Raw genomic sequence first — 20,977 nt, forward strand, 5'->3', positions numbered from 1 at the left:
TTAGTTTTGACACCACTATTATTTTGGCTGTAAGTGCGTACACCACACCACACCATTACTTTTGTTGTAAGTAGTGCTTCAGTGGCAAGATTAATTTGAGCTAAGTGGTGGTTTAGCACCAAACCAACGGAGCCAAGGTTATTGTTATAGGCGGTGCTCCAGATAGGCTTTTGAAGTGGGGGGGGGGGGGGGGGTATTCTACTCCCTAATTTTTTAGAATAAAATGATTTTTAGGGAGTACAAATGTAAATCCTATATCTAATGGTAGTATTTTATTAGAGAGTAAAAAAATGTTTTGCTGGAAAACGAAAATGTTTTCACTATAATTAATTCATACACGTTAAAAGATACACGTTTACATTTTCGGATCATGCAATAATAGCAGTTTCTTCCTGTGGTATTACCTGCACTTCTGGCCCAAACATACCTATGTAGCCGTGTGGACAAAAGCAAGGGTACAGGGTACAAGGTTCTATTTGTCTGCTTCCTATTATTTGTTGGGAATGTTTTTACTCCCTGTTTTTGAATTTTTTGGGAGTATTTACCTATTTATAGGGAGTAAAAGTGGCCGAAAGACCCCTAATCTGTAGAGCTTGTTATCGGTGTACGGGCTGTGACATGCAACAGACCACGTAACCTGAAGGACACCAGGGAGGGAGGTGGGGCGATGATGTGGTCTCCTTCCCTTTCAGTGCCCTTTCTACAGACTGCCTCACTACAGCCTAGACGAAATTGCACAAGATCCCTATTAAGGTTTGTTATGGCGGCCCACTGAATAAAGGCGCATGCATTTGCCTTTTCACTTAATAGCAGTAATGCTCAGAGATACAACAGGTTGAGGTCCTTCTTCTGTAACTAGGGAGCCCTCTTCTGCAATTCACTTATCAATTAAACAGGATGCATGGGAATGGTAGAGGCACTAGACACCGAACACGTGATTATATTGCAGCCATAGACAAAAACAGAAGTTGGAGTTTCATAAACTGTAACTAGAGTTCGAGGGGATTGGGTCCTCCGACATATTCCATATCTATGACATGTAATCACCACAGCTGTGCTGCTTACATGTCATAGATATGGAATACGTCGTCGGACCATCCCATCGAAAGAACGTTACCAGGTAAGAAAGTAACTTGTTCTTTCCTATCCTTTAGCAAACAAACAACACATTTCCTTCACTTTACTGCCGAATTTGCTGATTTGTTCTTTAGCCCTAGGAGTGTTCTCCTGTATCCCCTCCCACCCCCCCCCCCCTCTGTATCTCACCTGGCTCCTGTGTTAGCTTCCAATACTAGTATACAGGGCTCTGCAAAAAGTGAGGCATTGAAGCAGTAAAACACTCAATGGGATATTTGCACACCCACCTTACTTTGCAAGCAACGCATATTTAAAACCTCACTACGATATTCTGGGCAGTTTAGTACTCGGTGAAACCTTTTTTGTAAAGCAGCTAGTTAACATATAATTGTTTGGTCTTTTCCCAATGGATCTTTGAAAACTTGGAAAGGATGCTAATTGTGTAAAAAGCATTCTAGCTGTCTGAATATTCATTGCACTAATACTCTGTATGCATATAATGCCAGTCATAGTCCATACTCCCTATCCCTTGCAGGCCAAGTAAACATTATTGTAATGTTTCGCTCCATTTATAGGGGAATGTTAACGATGCTAAACTAAGACACTGAACATGGTATTTCCCTACTCAAAATCCTTGGGCAAATTAATATATGATTTTGTGTAATGCGTTAACTTGCAAGGGTACTATTTTCAAGCACTTGTGTGTCATATGTAGAATAGGAAGCATGGGATGAGGTTACACGTCCAAGTAACCTGCTTACTTACCGCATGTATCCGATATTTCAGCTGATATTTGGGTTACTTAGTGTGGGTGATGCCTTTTATTAATGCGCCATAAGTAACAGATTCTTGTGCTTGAAAGTTATTCATGTAACAAGTATAAACAAGTGGCTGTGGGTACAAGTCTGGTTGTCTTTCACAGAGCCAATGTAGGCAGTCGAGGTTGTCTGGTAATATCTAAACGGGGCCTTGGGCAGTAGAAATCATGGGTGGCGTTGCAAGGTTATTTGGTTAATGTGTGCAGACATAGCTTATTTAGATCTTTTGTTCATGGGGCCACTTTTTCATATTAGTTTTAACTTCTTGGGGTGTATTCTGTTTTCAGTTTTTTTAGTCATGCTTGCATAGCAGGGAAATGTAAATAGGCTCGATCAAAATATTAAGAGTAGTAAAAGCAAATGCTAGGTAACCGCTGTGGCTTTTGCATCATTAATTCTTAGAGGTTGGAAATTGTTTGCAGTACTAAAACTCATCGGAGGGTGCTCAAAAGGAAGCTGCACACCGTTTAGGGGAAACATTGATGTTGCAGGTTCTGATGCACTTCTGGACACAAAGGTCTTGGATAAACGGTACACGTTCACATGGGTGCTGTGATGACATTTCCTGCTGGACACTTGAGGTAAGGAGTGGCTGGGTACCACTGCACTCTAAGTGATGCTGAGCCTTGGGATGGTGCAGACAGGATGCTTTGGTCTAACCCATCATGCCCTCGGCCACGGGGCTTGCCACATTGAAAACCTGCCCCTTGTGGTGCCATGCCCACCAAAGCTTGTTCACAACTGCTAAGCCTCAGGTACCCTCACACTGTGAGGCTAATAAAGGTATGTGTATGAAATCTAACTTTCAGATGCCAATACTCTGAGAAAGATTAGGGCCCCATCAGGCACACTACCTGCTATCCTTTCTGTACAGATCATGCGTAGTTAAGCGTGTCCAATGTGGAGGGGGAGAGAGGGCAGCGTGCACCTAAGTTGTCTGCAGATGCAAGATGGCAGTTTAGCCACAGAACTGTGGGGCTTGCCACTCGACCCAGCAGCCACTTAAGTGAAGTAGGCGATTCCCAGTGCCTCGCCCGCATAAGCTAATCTACACAATGAGAATTGTACATAGAAGATCTTTGTGCTTGTACTAGATGGTTAATTATTTTTTTACATAGCTGTTTTTCTGATGTTTAAAAGAAATGAATGTGCTTGTTTGCGTCCTTCCTATGCTGCAGAACTACGGATGACATTGGCCTTTTTTTCTCTCTGCCCAGGAATCAAACTGTTTACCCTTTTAGCAGCGCACACCTGCAACTTGTGAACTGCACACATCAGGAGCATAGTAGCTTTCATTTTCCATCTTTCCCCACTAACCCTCTTTTCGTTCCACCAGAGCGCATGGAGACCATACAAATGGCAGCGGTGCATTGTAGAAACCCAAGTAACGTAATGTTTTCCGAAAACTTTATCAAGTGCTACAACAAGTGCAAAATGCATGTTGGCAAAAGGAGTATGAAAAAATTAAAAGCCGCCTGGAGAAAGCACTAAGGAGTGAAGTCCTTAAGTAAATTTCTCTTTCTGTATTGTCCACATCACATGGAGCCAGCGAGCACGCTTAATTCACTGCTCCAGACCCCCACACAAGAGAATAAAGCACAACACTTTTGGCAGCATCCGCTTCCACTCAGTGACGATAGAACCCAATCTCCAAGAAATAATACTTGCAGAAAAAGTCCTGATAGTTTTACTCCCATTCTGCCTTACTTTATGGTTTGTTTTCTGATCACGTTCTACCAATCTTGGTGTTCTGACTTTAGATTTGGCAGCCAGCCACAGACAACTCGGGCATTTCTTGCTGTAGCTCAGTCAACATGAGGAGGCCTTTTTATATTATCTTGGGAAAGTTCCATTAACATTGCTTGAACTTTGTTTTTTTGTTGTTGTTGTTTAGGCAGATGAAGAGCATGACTTGGAGGAGCCTCCACCAGAACAAAGGTAAGCACTATTAGTAATTGCGTTTCAGCTGGTAATATAGACCTCATTACATGCAGAGTGATGCTAACTTTCCAGAGGAAAAGCAAACGTAGTTCAGTTTGTTATTTTCCTTTATTTTCATTACTTGCAAATCCTATTACAAGTAGTTGACTTTCATTGGATAGTTGTGTAGATCCTCAGAATGACCTCAGATTTTGGTTAGATGCACTGTTATTATTATAATCTGTATTGAGCACCGAAATGGGGCAGGGGGATACATCGTGAGGCAAGCAGAGATGACAGGGAGCGGGGAGCTAACTATGAGGGTGGATGGACAATTTGGCAACAAGAGACATACAAGCACTTTATGTATACGTGTTTCTTTTTTTTAAATATTAATGTTTTTGTGATTTTACTTTTTATGATGCGTGCATATGTCTAAACGTGCAAAAAAAGAAGGATTTTACAAGATAATAAGGAATTTTGTTTTTTGTAAACCCTTTGTCCAAACGAATTTAGCGAACAAACCCAACGGTTTTCATCAACTTTCACCTGGAAGATATTCACTAAGTTTATGACTTTAATGCATTTCCATTGAATTAATTTATCAGGTGTTATTTTTCTATATGAATGTGATGTTCATTTCTTTGGTGCCTATCTATTCCATGAGCAATAGTTAAATCTGTATAAGGTGCTGCTATATCAATCGCTTGGTTTGTTGTTTTTCCCTTGGGAACATATATGTGTATATCGAATCTCATTCAAAGATCTGGCCTTTATAATATAAGCAGTAGTGACTGACTGCTCTGCTTTCAGCAGTTTTCTATTGGGGGTGGGGGGGTCAGCACCAGACATTATGGAAGCATGGCGGTACCGGACATAGGCCCCAACTGGGAGGTGGCAGGAGGGGAGAGAAAGCCCACAGTGGAAGCCTCCTCCCAGTACCACAAGCGGAAGCAGGGTAGGAAGGGCTGCATTAGCATGGGAGCCCCCGGATGACAGATATTTATGAACCTGGTGTTTCAGGGAGAAGGTCCGCCTAATTTTAGACCAGCTCAGACTTCATCTAAACTTGAATGTATTTCATTGGGGGGGACCTATGGGTCGCTCCCTGGCTGGCAGTGTTCAGAGCATTTATGTCCCTTCCCATTACCACATGGTCCACTTCCTCCTGGCGGAGGCATTTTTGTGTAGTTTCCCTATCGACATCTAGGTGGAAATTCCTGAGAGTCAAGGGCTTCTGTTTATCTGCCCACTCAAGCAGAACAGGAACACTTACTGGCAAAGCAACTTGAAAATCAAGAAGAGTATTGTTCTTCCATTAAGAAACGGCTCCCTAATGCAATGTGGACATCTATGAATGAACAAATTTAGCTAGCGTGTCATCAAGGAGCAGTGATGGCATCAAAGTGATCCGGCTGTTCATTATGTCCAGCGAGACTGGCCCTTGGGTCTTTTGCGAGTGGCCCTCTTATAATGTATCTTAATAGTACTTAATTGGCAGACCTAACCTTTGTCCTCACTCGACTAATAATCACCTTGTGTTTCACCCACTACCTATACCTTCTCTATTGTTAATACCACATTGAAGACTTGTAAAATAACATTGGTGCCAGCGCCACTGCTCATACCAGTTAGACTTGCTCTTAGTTTCTCCTGTTTTAAAAAAAAAAAAAATTGTCCAGGCAGTGACCTAATTTTAAACGTAGGCACCTTATTGAACTTGCATAACCGATTCTAGGCTAGTTGAAGAAAGTGTGGGAAAGTGATGCGTTGAAAGTCTCAAGTCACGTGATTTCATGGTGGGTGGAAAAGAATATGAAAGTGTTGCATACCAGCTGTTCTTGAGGTGGGATGCATGACGGCGTTTCGTCAGCCATTCCCTGAGTGGGCAAGCGGACACAAACTCCCAGACGCAGTGTTATCAGTCAGTTGTTTTATACTGAGTCTCCCGGATAGTGTATTAGGCCCTGTCTAACCCCACGGTGCACCCAGGTAGGTGGCAGAGTGAGGAGGAGTAGAATAAGAAGCAGCTTCTCTGCACCCATGGATTCATGTGCCGCAAGGAAAGTGAAAACGATGGTAGCGACTAAATTCTTGTGATCCTGTTGGAGTGGTAGTCCCGAGTCGTATGCCCTTGTGATCATGAATTGCAAGAGGAGGAGGATATACAAGGATGATCTTTCATTATGAAAGCTCGAAAGCACATTTCTACTGTGGCTCGGAGAAATTGCCACGCTGGAAACCGAAGTCCTCCTGATATCCCCAAATTAGGAAGAACAGAGGAAGCATCTCGGCAGGTTTCATGTTGCAACCTGATCTCTTTTTAGTCAGAGTAACACTGCTAAGAAGTGTCAAAGCGTTCATTCTATGCTGTTATGCTACCTTGCTATGATGCCATCTTATGCTTTGCTACGTTACTTTAGAAAATGGTACTATCAAGGCATGTTGTCAGCTCTTGGTCTTGTGTGTCCAGTTTTAATTCCAGTATGTGATCTGCAGCGGAAAAACTCGCGTAGCGCTTGAAGATTTAAAACCTGCCAATGTCGGATTGTTATTGCAGTGGGTCTCTGCACATACTAGAAGTGTATGTAGAATTCGTATCTACTACTACTTTACCCAATGCATGCTGATTTTGTTAACCAAAATCCTGGGAGTTCACATATCGCAATGCGTATTCGTGGTGGCATTATATGTGCTCAAGCATTCGATTGCAGTAAAATGTCAGGTCTGTTTGGAAGAGTGTGGGCCAAAAAACGCGACTTGTTTCTTGCAATCTTTGGTTAATTACGGTAGTCCATCTCAATTTATTTGTGTATGCTTTTAAAGGGATTAGAATAGGTGTGTGGGAGTATCGCATGATGTTAATCGACTCGTAATAACTGAATGCTGCTTCATGCAAAAAAAAGAAAATGGGCGTTAACCTGCATCTTGACTTTCAAAAGCCGCTGCAAAGTGCATGCAATTCCAATCATAATCCATTTGTCTTGACCCATTTCTTGCACTAGTGCTTATTTTGCAGTCTGGTTGCTTGGATCTGTTTGCCTTGTACTTTTTAATGGAGGTGTTTCATCTGAGCTCCGGCACCTTTTTAAGTGTGTCAAGGGTACCTATGTGTAATCACATGTGCGCTTTACTCCTCCTGCCTTACACCATTAACCTGAGCAGACTGGTGTGTCTTTGCATTCAGGATAGGTAGGCTGTTTATTTTGTATGTTTTTTACAATGATTTATACCATAGATTTTGTTTTTTCTCTTAATGAATTACTATTTGAATTATTTGTGAAAAAATGACTACCGGTCTGCAAGAGTAAATGGCTCCTTGGTGGCCTTCTCAGTCCCATGCTACCACTAAAGCACCAGTGACCACAATCATAAAGGTGAAATGGGCACAGCCCGAAAGAGATACCTCTTTCACTTTTAGTAGTTTGAGGGCAGGATATATCTTCAGTAAGGGTGTGAGGTGTTAACAGTAGCAACCCAAACAACTTAAGTATAATGGTTCCAAGATAAAAGCATGTCCAATCCAGGGTCTCCAAAAATATACACTTTTAATCAAACAATAAAATTCAAACAACTAAGAAAAAACTGGACGATCCTACCCCGCTAAAAGAAACTGAAAATGCAGATTTTTATGGAAGGACACCCTCAGTGGATGAGCAGGGGTGTTCATACAATCGATTGGCACAATATCATTGTTCAAGGGCATGTCTTTGAGGATCAAGGTAGAGAAGGGGGTGTGAAAGTCACTCTGGCACTAAAAAGTGGATTAGGGAACAGGGCCTCTTAATAGTACCTTAATTCTCATCTTTGGTGCTTATCAAAGTCAAGCAGGGCCCCTTGGCGCTTTTGTCATCGTTGAGCTAGCGCTAAGACGTTTACTTTGATGTGTTCCTTCTGGTGGTTGGTGTAGAGTCATTTTGAAGGTGTGGGCTCCCGATGGGTCAAGTCAACGTTTAAGACGGCGAGTTTGGTGACCTCCAGTAATTGAGTCGGTGCTTGAAACAGTGGCTCCCATGATGGTTGAGACTGCGATTGGGCCGGGACAGTTGGTTTACTTCAATGGGTCGAGCTGGCGTCTGGATGGCTCTCAATGTATCAAGCAGTTTGAAGATGCGAAGAGTGCCAAAAGCAGAACCGAGGTTCCTGTGGTGGCTCGTACTGTGTTGAGCATGATCAATTAGGCTTGAAGATGTCTTGATGCCACGAAACGTGATTCCAGATGCTTCTCAGTTTCTGGGAGGCCCAATTCAGGTGTTCCAATAGAAGGTGCCTCCTTCTCTTCTGCTCTCCTACTCGAGGAACTTGGCTCTCACCTACAGGGACTCCTTTCCCTCCATTGGACAGGGCCTGGGCTCCAGTGCAGTCAGTGAGGCCTTTGTCTGTGGAAGTTCACCCCCATTCTTTCCTGGGGATGCCCAAATGACAGAGCTTGCATGTCTTCATTCTTCAACTCTGTGGCAGAGGACTTTGGAGCAGGCTGGACCCACAACAGAGGTCCATTGAATCTTTCTTGTCCTTCTAAGCGTTAAAAGATTAATCGAAGGAGGAGAGAATTTACTCTCTGTACAAAGGCAAAATGTCACTGGGTACTGGCTTAAAACAAGCCTGATGGAAGTGTCATTTGCCTTCTGACATCACACCCAGAATGCCTTGCCTGCAAGAAATTGGGTTTGGGGGCACAGAGTTAGAGGGCCCTGACAGAAACTAAGACGTTGGACACTTTTCTAAGCCCAGTTTTCACTCCCGGCTGCTCCAACTCTTCCCCCTTGCCTGCTGACTTTGAAGGGACCCCCCCCCCAGTTGTCTGCATCCTCCTGTGAGTGGCTTTCTTATTTCAGTGCTGCCTTTTGAAGCTTTGGTTCGGAGGAGACACCTTGGCAGAGGTTTCTGTGTCCTCAGAGGAAGATGTTCCCTTTCCTGCATGGGCATCAAATTGCTAGCATTCTGGCCAGTGTTGAACATAGCCGCTGTGGAGACAAACCAGACCCCAATGTACATCAGTAGTGTCATAGCTGGGCACTGCACACAAGAGTGACATCCAATTGCTGTGGCTGTATAATTTGCGTATTTCAAGGTCACCATGTCGCAACCAGACATAGCTTATATGTGCCGATTTTATATGTCACCAGAGTGACTGAGGCATACAATTATTAGATTTGGAAACCGAGGTACAGAAGATTTAAAAGCCGCCTCTGCCATCAAAAACGGTGTGTTTTAGCAGCTGTCATAAATGAACATGTGACCTTCGAACCTGCCCTGCTGCCCAACTGCAGGGCAAGTAGGGTTGTCACAGTATTGGTTTTATGGTGGTATTATAACATTCTTGCCAAATGAGGGTATATATCATGGTTATCGCGGTATAGCAGGTGGAGTTAACTAATCTTAACAAGTATTTTCTTAAAGGTCATAAATTGGCAGCATTTTGAAACTTGTCTCTGCACATTTTTAGCTGATCCTCCAGGAATCTAAGGCGGCTTCAGATTTGGTCTTTCATGGCGCTCACTCGTTGATCGCCTTGAATGAAAGAGTGACTAGTGCAAGTGTTAAAATGCACATTTTGATCAATGAGCTTGCTGCTCAGTCACAGGTCATCGCTTTGAAAATCGGCCTCAACCTGCATTATTTTGGAACCATATGGCATGGGCATCATGACCCCTCGCTGCGATCAGTCATGAAAGTTTGTTTTGATAATGCTTTATCCCATTAAAGGGAGAAAAGTCACTCATGTGAGGTCTGAAAGCCCATGTCATTGTGTTTCTTTTGTCAAAATGTCATAGCCAACACACACTCGCTGAAAGGTTGCATATTGATCAAATCACCATAGCTTGTTTACCATCTGCCTGGTGTATTATAAAGGTGTGATGTTGGAGTCACCACTGACCATGTAATCCTAACAGGATAGCGTTCAGTGGGTGCTTTCTTGATTCTTGCAATACGTGTTCATTTAACTTCTTAAAGATGGTGGCACAAAAACTTTTTGAAAATGACAGTTAAAATACATATCAGCACAATTATAGCCTAGCCCACCACCACCGTTTTCCCCAGGTCTGAGCGCATTAGGGCCCTTGTCATGTGAGTTGAGACAGATGAATGCTTTCACTGGTGATGTCACAAATTGAGGATGGACCTGAGAAATATCTTGCCCCATTTGCTCTGGATACTTCAAATTGAATGTAGAGTCTGTCCTGCCTGCTCGAGTCCAGTGCCATATGCTGAAGGCAGGTAAAGGATCAAGCGAAGCAACAACTCTAGTGCCAATGTGTAAATCTACACAGAGGACAGTGGTTGGGGCAGTTTATATACTAGCACAAAGCACTGATAGGCCCAGTGTTCATACAGTCTACAGAGCTAACATTTATTGTGGACATGCATCAGAAGGGCATCCAGTTCACCCCCCCCCCCTTTGAATTCTGGGGTGTGTAGTTCCCCTCATCTTTCAAATTGGTGGGAAAACTACAAATCTGCTGATCTTTAACCCAACTCTACTAATCCGAGAGAAAGAGCAGTCACAGCATCAAAACTGCTTTTACTAATGTGGCATCACTTTCCCTATAATCTTGTCTGCCAAACGCCACATCCTACAGTACAAGATCCAGATTGCGCAGCACTTGCTTACTGCAGCCTTTCCAAATCGGATTGAAAAGCTCACTTAATAGTTGCAGGCCCTAAAACCGTATACCAGTATAAACACTGTGACGATTATAGTTCAATTAAGCTGTTCATGGTACCTATACCCCTAAGGGCAAAGGCTCTGTAGACAGCTCAGTGAAGACACCTGTGTGTACTGTAATTTTGGTTTGGAACATTTACGAAAAAAAAGGGGCCCAGAGTCCAATTAGCAGACCCCCCTTTTAGAAACGGAATTACCCGCATTCATTTAGGTTAAAAGCTCTCGCCCTCGTCAGATCGAATTCTGTGACACCGTTGACACTGTTTTATAGCTCCAGCTGGTGTCATATTAACTATAGTCCTTCTCCATGTTTGGAAGCTATTTACCTCAGGTATGCTTCCCCAACTAACACAAAGTCATGCTCTCCTATTCTGGACACATCTGGCATTTCTTTGTATTTTTATTGAACTTTGATAGTGTTTGCTGCCTAAACGCTTTACCAAGTAATCCTAACGGTACAATAACATTCACATCAGGAGGAGCATGAGTTCATTGGATAGAGATGCAGGGAAAATATTTCAGTGCTTGGAAATCGAGAGTGAGAAGGAGCAAAAATGAGAATCTGCAGAGGGGGGGATGAGGAGTGGACAAAAGGTAAAAGGGACTGGGAGTAGAGGGCTGGAGGCGGAGAGTAAAAAGAAACTAAAGGAAACACATGGGGAGGGGCTAAACCATAGAGAGACTTGAATAAAATACAAAGGAAATTAAAAAGCAGACGAGAATCGAAAGGTAGACAGCGCAGAGAGAATAAGGCAGTGGTGATAGAATCACAAGGGGTTAAGCTACAGAGCATGCGAACCGAAGAGGGGCGAGTTGATGAGCGAGGAGACCAGGAAGGAGGTAAGAGCAATAGAAAAAAGGCAGGAAGAGGCTAAAGAAGAAATAAAGAGCTGTGCATCCTTTAAGAAATCGACAGGACATGTGAATATCAGAAAGATAAAAGTGACAGGAACGAGAAATAGCCAAAATGTAGAAAAGGAAAGAGAAGGGTCCAAAATAACACCCAAATTACAAACTGAAGAAGAGATGGGGGGGAAAGTGGAGGGGCGGAAACGATAAGGATGAGGCTGGAAGGGGTGGGGGAATGATATATGGAAGCAGTAAAGAAAATAATTGGAAACATTTATTTTCAGGGTTTCACTGACTCTGATTGCTGTTTGGTTGATGCACTCTGCTTTGTCGTAGGGTGTGGAGTCCTCAGAATGATCAAATGCAAATAGACTGGGGAATGTCCTAGGAACCATGGTGGAACGTTGTTAATATCTTTCATATGTGTGAATCCCCTTGTTATGTTAAGAGACATTTATATAGCGCAACATCCACCCAGAGGCGTCTTGGTGCTTGTGATCATTGTTGCTTGCTGTAGTCTAGTAATTGTACAGCGCTGCACTGTAGGCGAAGCAAGAGGGACATTTTGACCCTCTAGTCTGAGCAGTCTGAAAATAGCATGCTTTTGTGTTAAGGCGCAAGTGCAGTAGAAGAATCTGATCCAGCCAGCTCGTTTGGTTTCTAAGTGCACCAGTGGGCGTGTGAAAATAATGTGGCTGCGCGTTCTCAAGGTTTGGACGTCACTGCTCTTACCAGCGTGGAATGGACCAATTTACGCAGCTGGGCTCTCCTGCTCACTCACACAGCGATGTTCCGCCCTGGCTGCCACGCTGCGAGCCTGGCACAGTTGGCGATCGCCACTCCGCGACTGTGTTCTCTAAATATTTGAGGAAGTCACATATGTTCTAAAACGCAGAGTTGTTTTAAGGCTGTGACCTGAGACTAAGAAGGTTCTACGGTCGACGACTTTGGAAGGATGCAATCCTGGGTCCCAGGCCATAACTGCTCAGTAATCTACATGCAGCAGATGCTGGCTCCCCTACAAAGATTCTGAGAGTGCCTTCTTTGTCTTTAACTCCATAATTGTACATATTGTCACAGAATAGTTTGGCGAAAAAATGCTTTGTTGCTATGAACAGTTGTGGAATCCCACCAAAAGTTATGATATGCTGCTCGACAATTTGTAAGCCACTAAATGCGGGTGTGGCCTTGTAGCACCGAATACTGCTCGATAGTGCATTGCTGCACCTAACTGGGTTTCCTGTAACCGGTATTCTGACACAAGGCACATTGCTTCAATATTGCCAAATCTGCAGCGCTCTGTGGCTTCCTATATAGGTTTGCACCATATGAATCTCATAAGTACATTGGTTTCAACACATATTTGCAAGAGTATTGAGGCCGTCTTAAGCCTGTCTGGTAATTTTAGCAATCCGCTGTTGATGGAGGCTGTGTGTGGGTTTATGTGCACTGTGAGGCTAGATGTGTGGCTAGTATTTGCATGAAGGGTTTAAAATGGTTGTGCATACTACCAATGAGCGCTATGCTGAGCAAGAGGAGGGAATACTATGTTGTAGTCCTACGTCCCAGCACCATCCCTCCATACGCTGTGTGCAGAGGATGGGGCCAGAGACATTTTTGCTCCAGCAAAAAATATTTTCATTCCCTCAATTTGGACAAGGGTTGCAGCGATTAAAGACTTTCATGATCACAACCCTCTAGTCCTATTCAGTGTCGGCCAGAATAGTCCCTTGGCATGTCTGCTTATGTGCTTTTTATTTATTTTTATTTTTTTCCCTCTTTTTGATTCTTCTCCTTTTCCCACTGACCCTCAGCCGGATAGCCGGTGCATGGCCCACTTGTGCCAGGTCAAGCCTTTTTTTCTTGTACGAGTTGTGGCAGGCAGGTCTCAGCCGACAGTAGATTGGTACCCAGATGCGCGTTTGCAAATTGTGGTCTCTTACTTTCTTCCTTGGTCTGTCGTGTAGGGTTGAGTGTTTGATGCCTCGATCTTGTAACCGGTTTGGAAGCCTACGCCAGGGCAGAGAGTAAGGTTTAGTCATTGGCTGCAGAGTGATCAATAGGGAGACATGGTAAGAGAATATCTCTGAAGTAGTGCTGCTTTCCTCTGGCACCACTGGTTTAGCAGTGGACTGTCCCCACACCTAAAGGCGCCTTGGCCTCCGCAAAAGTGTTATGACCCCTGCAGTTTTTGTTCAGGCCTTACCTTGTGATAAAAGTGTAGATTGGTCAATGTTTGTTGAATAATTCTCATTTTAATTCATAGATTTGCACAGTACACTTGCAATCGCAGGATTTAAATTTGCAAACATAAATATTCATGTTCACTTTGAGATCAGCCATATAACGAATTTTGGCTTGTACAGCTGTAGGTAAATAAGTCTTTTACAACCAAGTTTTTTTAAAAACTCGAAGTCTAAAGTCCAAGGTAAGAAATACATGGATATAAAACATACCTCATAAAAAGATGTAGTTTGTAAGACCTCCCCGGTGAGTGCTTACCTGGCTGAGTGCAACTAAGAATAAATGTCTGAACCTCAAATCTAACAATTGGTGAAAAGCAAAGAAAGACTACACAAAATTATCATTAAAGAGTACTGAAAAACTTCAACCCAGGAATGCATTCCAATTTAAAAATGTATTCATGACTTATCTAGCACAAAGAATGCAAAAAAGGAACTCCAGAATACTTCTGCCGTTGCCTGCTACTACGACATGAATGTTACGGAATCCCTTCCAAAAACCAAAATGCTAACTGGTTTACGATTGAACGCTTTCAGACCTAAATCTCGACACACGATAATCCTCAAATTATGTCGGCTTGCTTTTATAGACCAATAGGTGTGTGAAGACTTAAGTTGTGCTAGGTTGATCTGGTAACCCAGTGTCTATACTATGCCTGCCCAAATTTCCTCCCTGCAGCAACCAACCTCCCTGTGTTGAAAGGTGTAAGGAGAGTGAACCCCGAAGGTGCACTTATGGGGAAAATTGATATTATTAATCAGAATACAGTTTGAGGATAGGGAGGGCTTGCAATATGTATAATAATATGGTTAGGATCGCCACCGTATCAGTTTTCCTTAAATGTAACATACAAAGCAAATCACTAAGATAAGTAACATAATTTTCTGGCGGGAATCCCAATGTGATAAGACATTTAAAATGTCAAAGTTTGCTCTTGTTTCCGTATAACTTATTTATCATTTGTGCAAGATAACAAAAAGCTGGTATTGACTGAGTATGAGTTAATGAAATAATAAGGACATTGGGGTGCAACCAACAAGTTGAATCCGTTGTCCAATCCATCTTCTATACATTACACCTCCTACGTGATGCTCTCTCTTACATTGCACCGTCTATCCAGCAGTAGTTGGCTCTTTTGGTTATTTCCAAATTGACTAGGACAATGCCATTTTAGCTGGCATCCCCTTAAGACCGCTCAAGTGTTTTACACTGTGCTCAAAATGCAGCCTTTAGACTTCTTTTCAGGATATCCAAGTCAGCCTTCAGCTCTTCCTTATGAATGTCTCTTCACTGGCTGCCAGTTAGGCAGAGGATTGATTTTACAATCCTCTTTCTAGGTTTTAAATGTATAGACGGACTTGTACCATCGTATCTGTCGGGTAAGATTTCTCAGTATCGTCCAGCCTGCTCGGCAGACCAACGTTTGTTGCATTTGCGTTCATAGAGGAGATGGACCTTTTTCCACCTTGATAATGGAACACGCTACCATTGTCTGTCGGAAGTATAACTTCTATAGTTCTATTCAGGAAAGCCTTTAAAAGCTGTGTTTTTTTGATATTTTTTTAGTACTTTTTTTTAACTCTATTTAGTCTTTTGTGGTATATACCGGCTTTACCTGCGCCTAAATATAGTAAGGTATGCCCAGTGCACCATGCGAATACTACAAATCAGACACCTGCTATTTTATCTGGTAATTCTGTCACACAGGGGCAGGAGTCACCCAACTGTTTAGGATTGGAAGGGGTTGATGGTGAAAGCCAGAAAAAAGGTGAAATGGATTTCCTTGTGAAGGTGTCACGTTCAGCTGAGCCCGGTTTGCGTAGCTGAGCTCCCTGAACGGAGCACATTTTAAGCAGAAGTGCCCAGCAGACCCCAACCGACCCTCGTCCAAAGCTTTAATAGCATCAATAGAAGTTGGTTCAGCTTGTATTCTGAATGTACTGCCAAATCAGCGATGCTGGCAAACCAAAGGAGATGCTGGGTAACGGGGGTAATGCAATCCCGGGCATAGTCTCTTGCCTCGCTAATGCTTCCACGTGCTCTAAGCACACCATTGTTCAGTCCGGCAAGCAAACATTCTCACTCTCCAATGTTGAGTGGAGATTGTAAATATGAGGCACGTTGGTTGGTGTTCACACCTGGGACAAACGCCGGTTTCCACAACTAATGAACGGGATAGTAACTTTGATGACCTCGTGGAATGAATTAAACTTTTTTACCATCTCCCTTGAAGAGCTAACTGGTTCTATACGGCGAAACATAGCCGTCAATACTTTTATTTTCCGTATGGACGAAGACCATGCTAACATCTAGCCAGGACTGTACTATGGTGCCTGTAGTAGTAGCCTCGCCAGCAACTTTCTAAAACGGGGGACTAGCTCCGTTTCAACCTGCTTCTCCCCATTAGGTGTTTTTGTCCTCTCCAGCACATTTACCAGTAGGTAAAGTCTCAAGGCATTTTCAGTCCTGCCAAACTCATTTGATACGCCAATATTAAACTACTTTACTTATTTTACTGGAGTGCGGTAGATGCCAGGAAACCATTGACCTGGGTTTTCTTTGCCAATTTGCTTAGACCCTCCCACCTTTGTAAACTGGACTAACATGTGTCCAAGCAAAATTCACATGCTTTGTCCTTGTGAGCCTCTAACCATTGCAGCCTCTACTATTCACCCAGAGATCAAACCTCAGTCCAAATACAAACCAGTTAATTTTTGTAATGGCGCTTGGCTTGAACCAAATTACAAAACTAAATTTGCAGTTAAATAGCATCAGCCTACCAAAACCGAGAAAAATAGGAGGGCGAAACGTTTTGCACACTGGTGCAAGCACCTGACACTTTTCACATAAACAGTTGTTTACTGTTCATTCAGGAAAGACTCGAAGGCGCATCGTGGCGAAAGCTGATGAAACATCCTAGGTTGAGCAAGGTACACAGCCCTTAAAATGGCAGAAGCTACAGTAGTGAGAGTCATTTGGATTATACATTAGTCCACCGAGTGTTGCAGAGTTAAGCTGCTCTGTGAGCTCCCTGGCCCTGAATCATGAATCCTGCTTTCTTTGCAAGCCAGAAGGGCTCTCTTGAACCAATGCCATGGAGTGCTGCTGAGGAAGCCAATGTCCCTGGGTGCATTCACTACGGGTTTCATACCGAGGCCTTGGTAATGCATGCGACACACATTTCTATGCAGTTTTTATCATCTCTAATCTGAATACACCAATGTGAAGGCAGGAGCCGCCGATTACACGCTTTGAGCAGAGGCAAGCGGCATCATTCACACAGCACCTTGGTGTATGAGAAATATTTTCCCTGTGGCTTGAATCTGCACCTGCCTGTCAAGCTGCAGTTAGGTAGCACCTTAATATTACAAACCTTTAGGACGGGGAGAATGCAGTTTCCCCCCTTTGAAAATGTTCTTTCCGATTAGTTGCAACTCTTTTCTGAAACCAGCCCTAATCCCTTTTTGGAATGGGCTACAAGCCAGTTCTGCTCCTTTCACCTGAAATTACTTTATTAGCATGTCTAAAGGGCCAGGAATGCCACCTTTAGTAAATGGAGGAGGGGACCTAATTTGGATGGCCGCGCATAACATGACTGAGTGGGATTGGAGTGCTGGCTCGTGACATGGGGGCATCCACTGCAGTGACATCCATGCACTTGCACGAGACGCGACGGATCCGGGGAGAATGTTACCCGCGTTTCCTGTCTGCCTGCTCAAATCACCAACGCTGCTTTCTATGCCGCTCACTAAAGATTGATGAATGCCCACACCAACTATACACTCCTCAACCCAGCCTGGAGTGCCATACCAGATAATCAAATGCTGCTTTGTATATTACATTAACTTTGCCCACCTACCATAACTTAGCTCTCTAGGCAACACCTTGTAACCTTAGGAAGGCCGCTAATTAGCTCACAGATTCTCTTTTGGACTGGCCTATTCACCACTCTCACAAAGGAAATACTGGCCTGTACATGATCGGAGAACAGATGCACATCGCCCCCAAGGTCTGAAAACTGCACTGCAACCCATCACTGAATGGAAATGATGGCTTACTCATGTGGTCATAAACCTTTAACAACTGGAAGTATTACCCACCCCTCAAACATTCGTTTGTAGTCATGTGGTTCATGAACCTGCAAACCAGTGTGAACGAAAGGTTTTTCTTCCGGTTTACATTATTTTCAAGAGTTTGCATATATATTGTACATTTAGCTAAATGTTGGTGCGTAATCCCAGCAAACATTGAGTTGTGAAAAGATCTGCAACGGCTTTTTAAACTGTGGCAATGGCATGCAAAACCTTCTGCAAGTGTACGGAAATCTATTAAGGAAACTTTAATTTTCCGTACCAATATTTTAAAATATAATTGGTCTGGATATTACAATCGCTGCCTAGTGTCTAGTGGCATCTCATGTGCGTAGCATGCAGCCCGCGTGTACCCAGATTTGTAATGATGCACTACAAGGAAATCTTGCATCCTCTGTTTAGCAAATGGGCACGCTCCTTTTCGGAACCGATACTCGAATAGGCTCATCCGCTCATGGCATTCGTTGTAGAAGCTCTCTAAGCTTTGAATTTGCCAGTTCGTGTCTGGGCCCCACCGATGCAGACCAAGCAGCTTATCTGTTCCACTGCTGTCCAGGAAGTGAGGGAAACCAGAGAGGCAAAGGGATACGGAGAGATTTGCAGATAGGCGTTCACACTGAGTATTATGAGGAAGTAGGGGGCCAGCGATGTGGTCAGAACAGGAAGGATTAGCTCAAGAAAAACAAAGTAAAACGTGTTATCTGCTGCAGGGACCATTACATTGGTAGGGGTGTGTTATTTCTTTCGGAGCAGTATATTTAAACATGAAATTCTTATGATGAATTAAGGAGCCTTTCATAAGAACTGCAGCTTTGAGAATGAGGGTGACCTCCTTCCAAAAGAACACTGGTTCACTTTTTGGTTTGTCTAATTGAACATTATGGCCTTTCTTTATGGGGTAGGGCACGCATGTTTGTTACATGGTTGCATATAAAGTTATGGGCGCATAGTATGGCAACCCGGAGCAGAAAACCCCTCGATTTTTCGCATCTGTTGTAGCTCTTGGAGTGGTACAATTAGTCTCTGATATTATCTTGGTTTTCCTGAAACAGTGTGGTTTGTGAATCACAATCTGAGGTTTTTAAAATAAATGACTTTACTTATTTTGTTTGGGGTCTACTTTTTTGTGAACACAGCTTTTTTAAACCTAAATGTGGTCTTGGACACTGTTCCCCTCTTGCCAAAGACGTGGAGCCGCATTCCGTGTAATGGTCCTTGCCCCTGACCCCCTTTTAAATTTAAATTCCCCATACATGGATGAGCTACGTTATCACTAATTCTTATTGCTTTTTTGTTTAAAATTTCCAAGTCATCGTTCAGAGACGTACAGGCTCACAAACGAGAGTTTATGGAAGAGGTGGTATATGATGTGATATGTTATTTATAATGCGCTTAATACCCAGAGGTTTCGAAGCGCAGATCTGGGGATCGAACCTGTGTTGATCCGTGTCGTCGTGCTTCCAAGGCGAGCACATTGCCGCTGAGCTATCCTCCTGAGACAAGCAATACAGCTGGTACAGCTATGAGATCTGCTATTCTCAAGAGTAAATGTTCATAAACGCAAGGCCTTCCATAATAAGTAGGTGGTCATGGAATTAATGACATCATGACGGTCTGTTGTGCCATCGCTGAAAGCCGAATGGGTGCTACAATAAAGGGTGGTGCTGTGAAATGCACAAGCGCCTGAGCTAACTGGGTTATGTTATCAAATGGAAAGAAAATGATTACATGATAATGGACCTGGCTAAAATCATTGGATTCTAAGTAAGATGGCATGGGAGCTCAAACTTTAAGTAGTTTGTTACTCATGGTAGCTGAAATTGTATCCATAGCCATGGAAATGTCCATGGCTCACTATTCGTTTACATTTGCTGGGTAGAGGTGAATTTTCTTTAGTAGACCCTCATCGGTCTAGCCGCCATGAACGTTCGAGAATAAACTTGAGCGACAGCCCACCAAAGAGTATAAATATCTGTTGCATCCATATCCAAGTAGATGTACCTGGGTTTCCATAGAACGGTTTGCACTATTTGTCTGGTGCTAGGGGTAAAAATGTAAAGTTGCAAGCTACTAGCCAGGCATAAAAAGTCACTCCTCTCCCCCAAACCCTCGCCACCCCTCCCAGCATTCAGCACATGCAGATAGCACACGATTTCAAACTTGCTTAGAATCATTTATTACTCGCCCATCGCTAGTTGCAAGGGCAATTTTTGAGCCCTGTAGACTGGTGTTTATTGGAAAGAATTTTAGTCCAAAATTGCCTGCTCACGCAGCATTACCACCAAATGTATAACCTTCTGCACACTCTGAGACCTCGCCAACAGAAAGGAGGAGCTGATAGTTGCGTTTTAAGGTGTACTGGAGTAAACGATCATTTGAAGAGCAAGTCACAGGAATTTTCTTTGGTTTGCATTTAGATGGAGCTACTTGGCCAGGAACCTGATTGATCTGTTATGCCAAAGCCCAGGTCTTCTTCGTAACATTACATCAAGCGATGTGCAGCAAAACCAGACTTAATATCTGGAATGATGTACAGATGTACAGCAGAGACATTCTTCTTTGTAGGTACAAATCTATACACATTTGGAATTGCCCTTGCCCCAAAGGGTTTGACTGAAGTTGGAGAAACCCAGTGCTGAATTAGAAAATATGTGAATCCGTTTCCTGTAGTTCAAAAATCTGCTTGGAGAGTGAAATCCAGTAGTTGCACTTGATCACACAACTGACCAAATCTTTGCAAACCCCGCCCCATTCTGCATCCCGACAACCTAGATAACTATTGCCCCATCACCTATCTTCCATTCCAAGGTAAGAACATTGAGAAAGCGGTAGCCGCGCAACTGCAGCAACACATAGACGCCAGCAATCTACGTGAACTCTACCAATCCGGGTTCAGTTACAGCACTTAGTCTCCATACAGGTGGTTGACACCCTCAACATTGTTGACGGCCACCCCTGCCTCCTTGGTCTACTCGGTTTCTCAGCTGCATTCGACGCAGTAGTCCACTAGGCGCTCAGACACCCTACATCGGCGCATGGTGGGGGACTGGGTGGGCCTGTGAACTTGTCCTATGCTGGTCCAAGTCCTACCTCGCCAACCGCCAGTAGTTTGTTTAGATGGACACCTCTAGAGTGACAATGCTATCCGTCACCTGTGGAGTCCCGCTGGGTTCCATCCGGTCCCCAGTGATCTTCAATCTATACATGGAGCCGCTCTGAGCTCTCCTAGCCACACACAAGCTATACCTCGATCGACCCCATCAAGGATATCCACAGACTCAAAACCTGCCTCTCCCTGATCCAGTCTT

At 43.5% G+C, this 20,977-nt stretch overlaps 1 protein-coding gene across 2 annotated transcripts in view; it reads left to right on the forward strand.

Annotated features, from left to right (window-relative positions):
- The window catches only part of TMEM131L (transmembrane 131 like), a 909,664-nt gene that overhangs the window by 103,741 nt on the left and 784,946 nt on the right, over positions 1 to 20,977 (forward strand). For both annotated transcript variants that reach the window (XM_069631301.1, XM_069631300.1), the window contains exon 3: positions 3,790 to 3,833. In XM_069631301.1, coding sequence (XP_069487402.1) covers positions 3,790 to 3,833 — 44 coding nt within the window. The remainder of the gene's footprint in view (positions 1 to 3,789; positions 3,834 to 20,977) is intronic.

This window comes from Ambystoma mexicanum, chromosome 6q (assembly GCF_040938575.1).
Source record: "Ambystoma mexicanum isolate Mex_15411 chromosome 6q, UKY_AmexF1_1, whole genome shotgun sequence".
NCBI lineage: Eukaryota > Metazoa > Chordata > Amphibia > Caudata > Ambystomatidae > Ambystoma > Ambystoma mexicanum.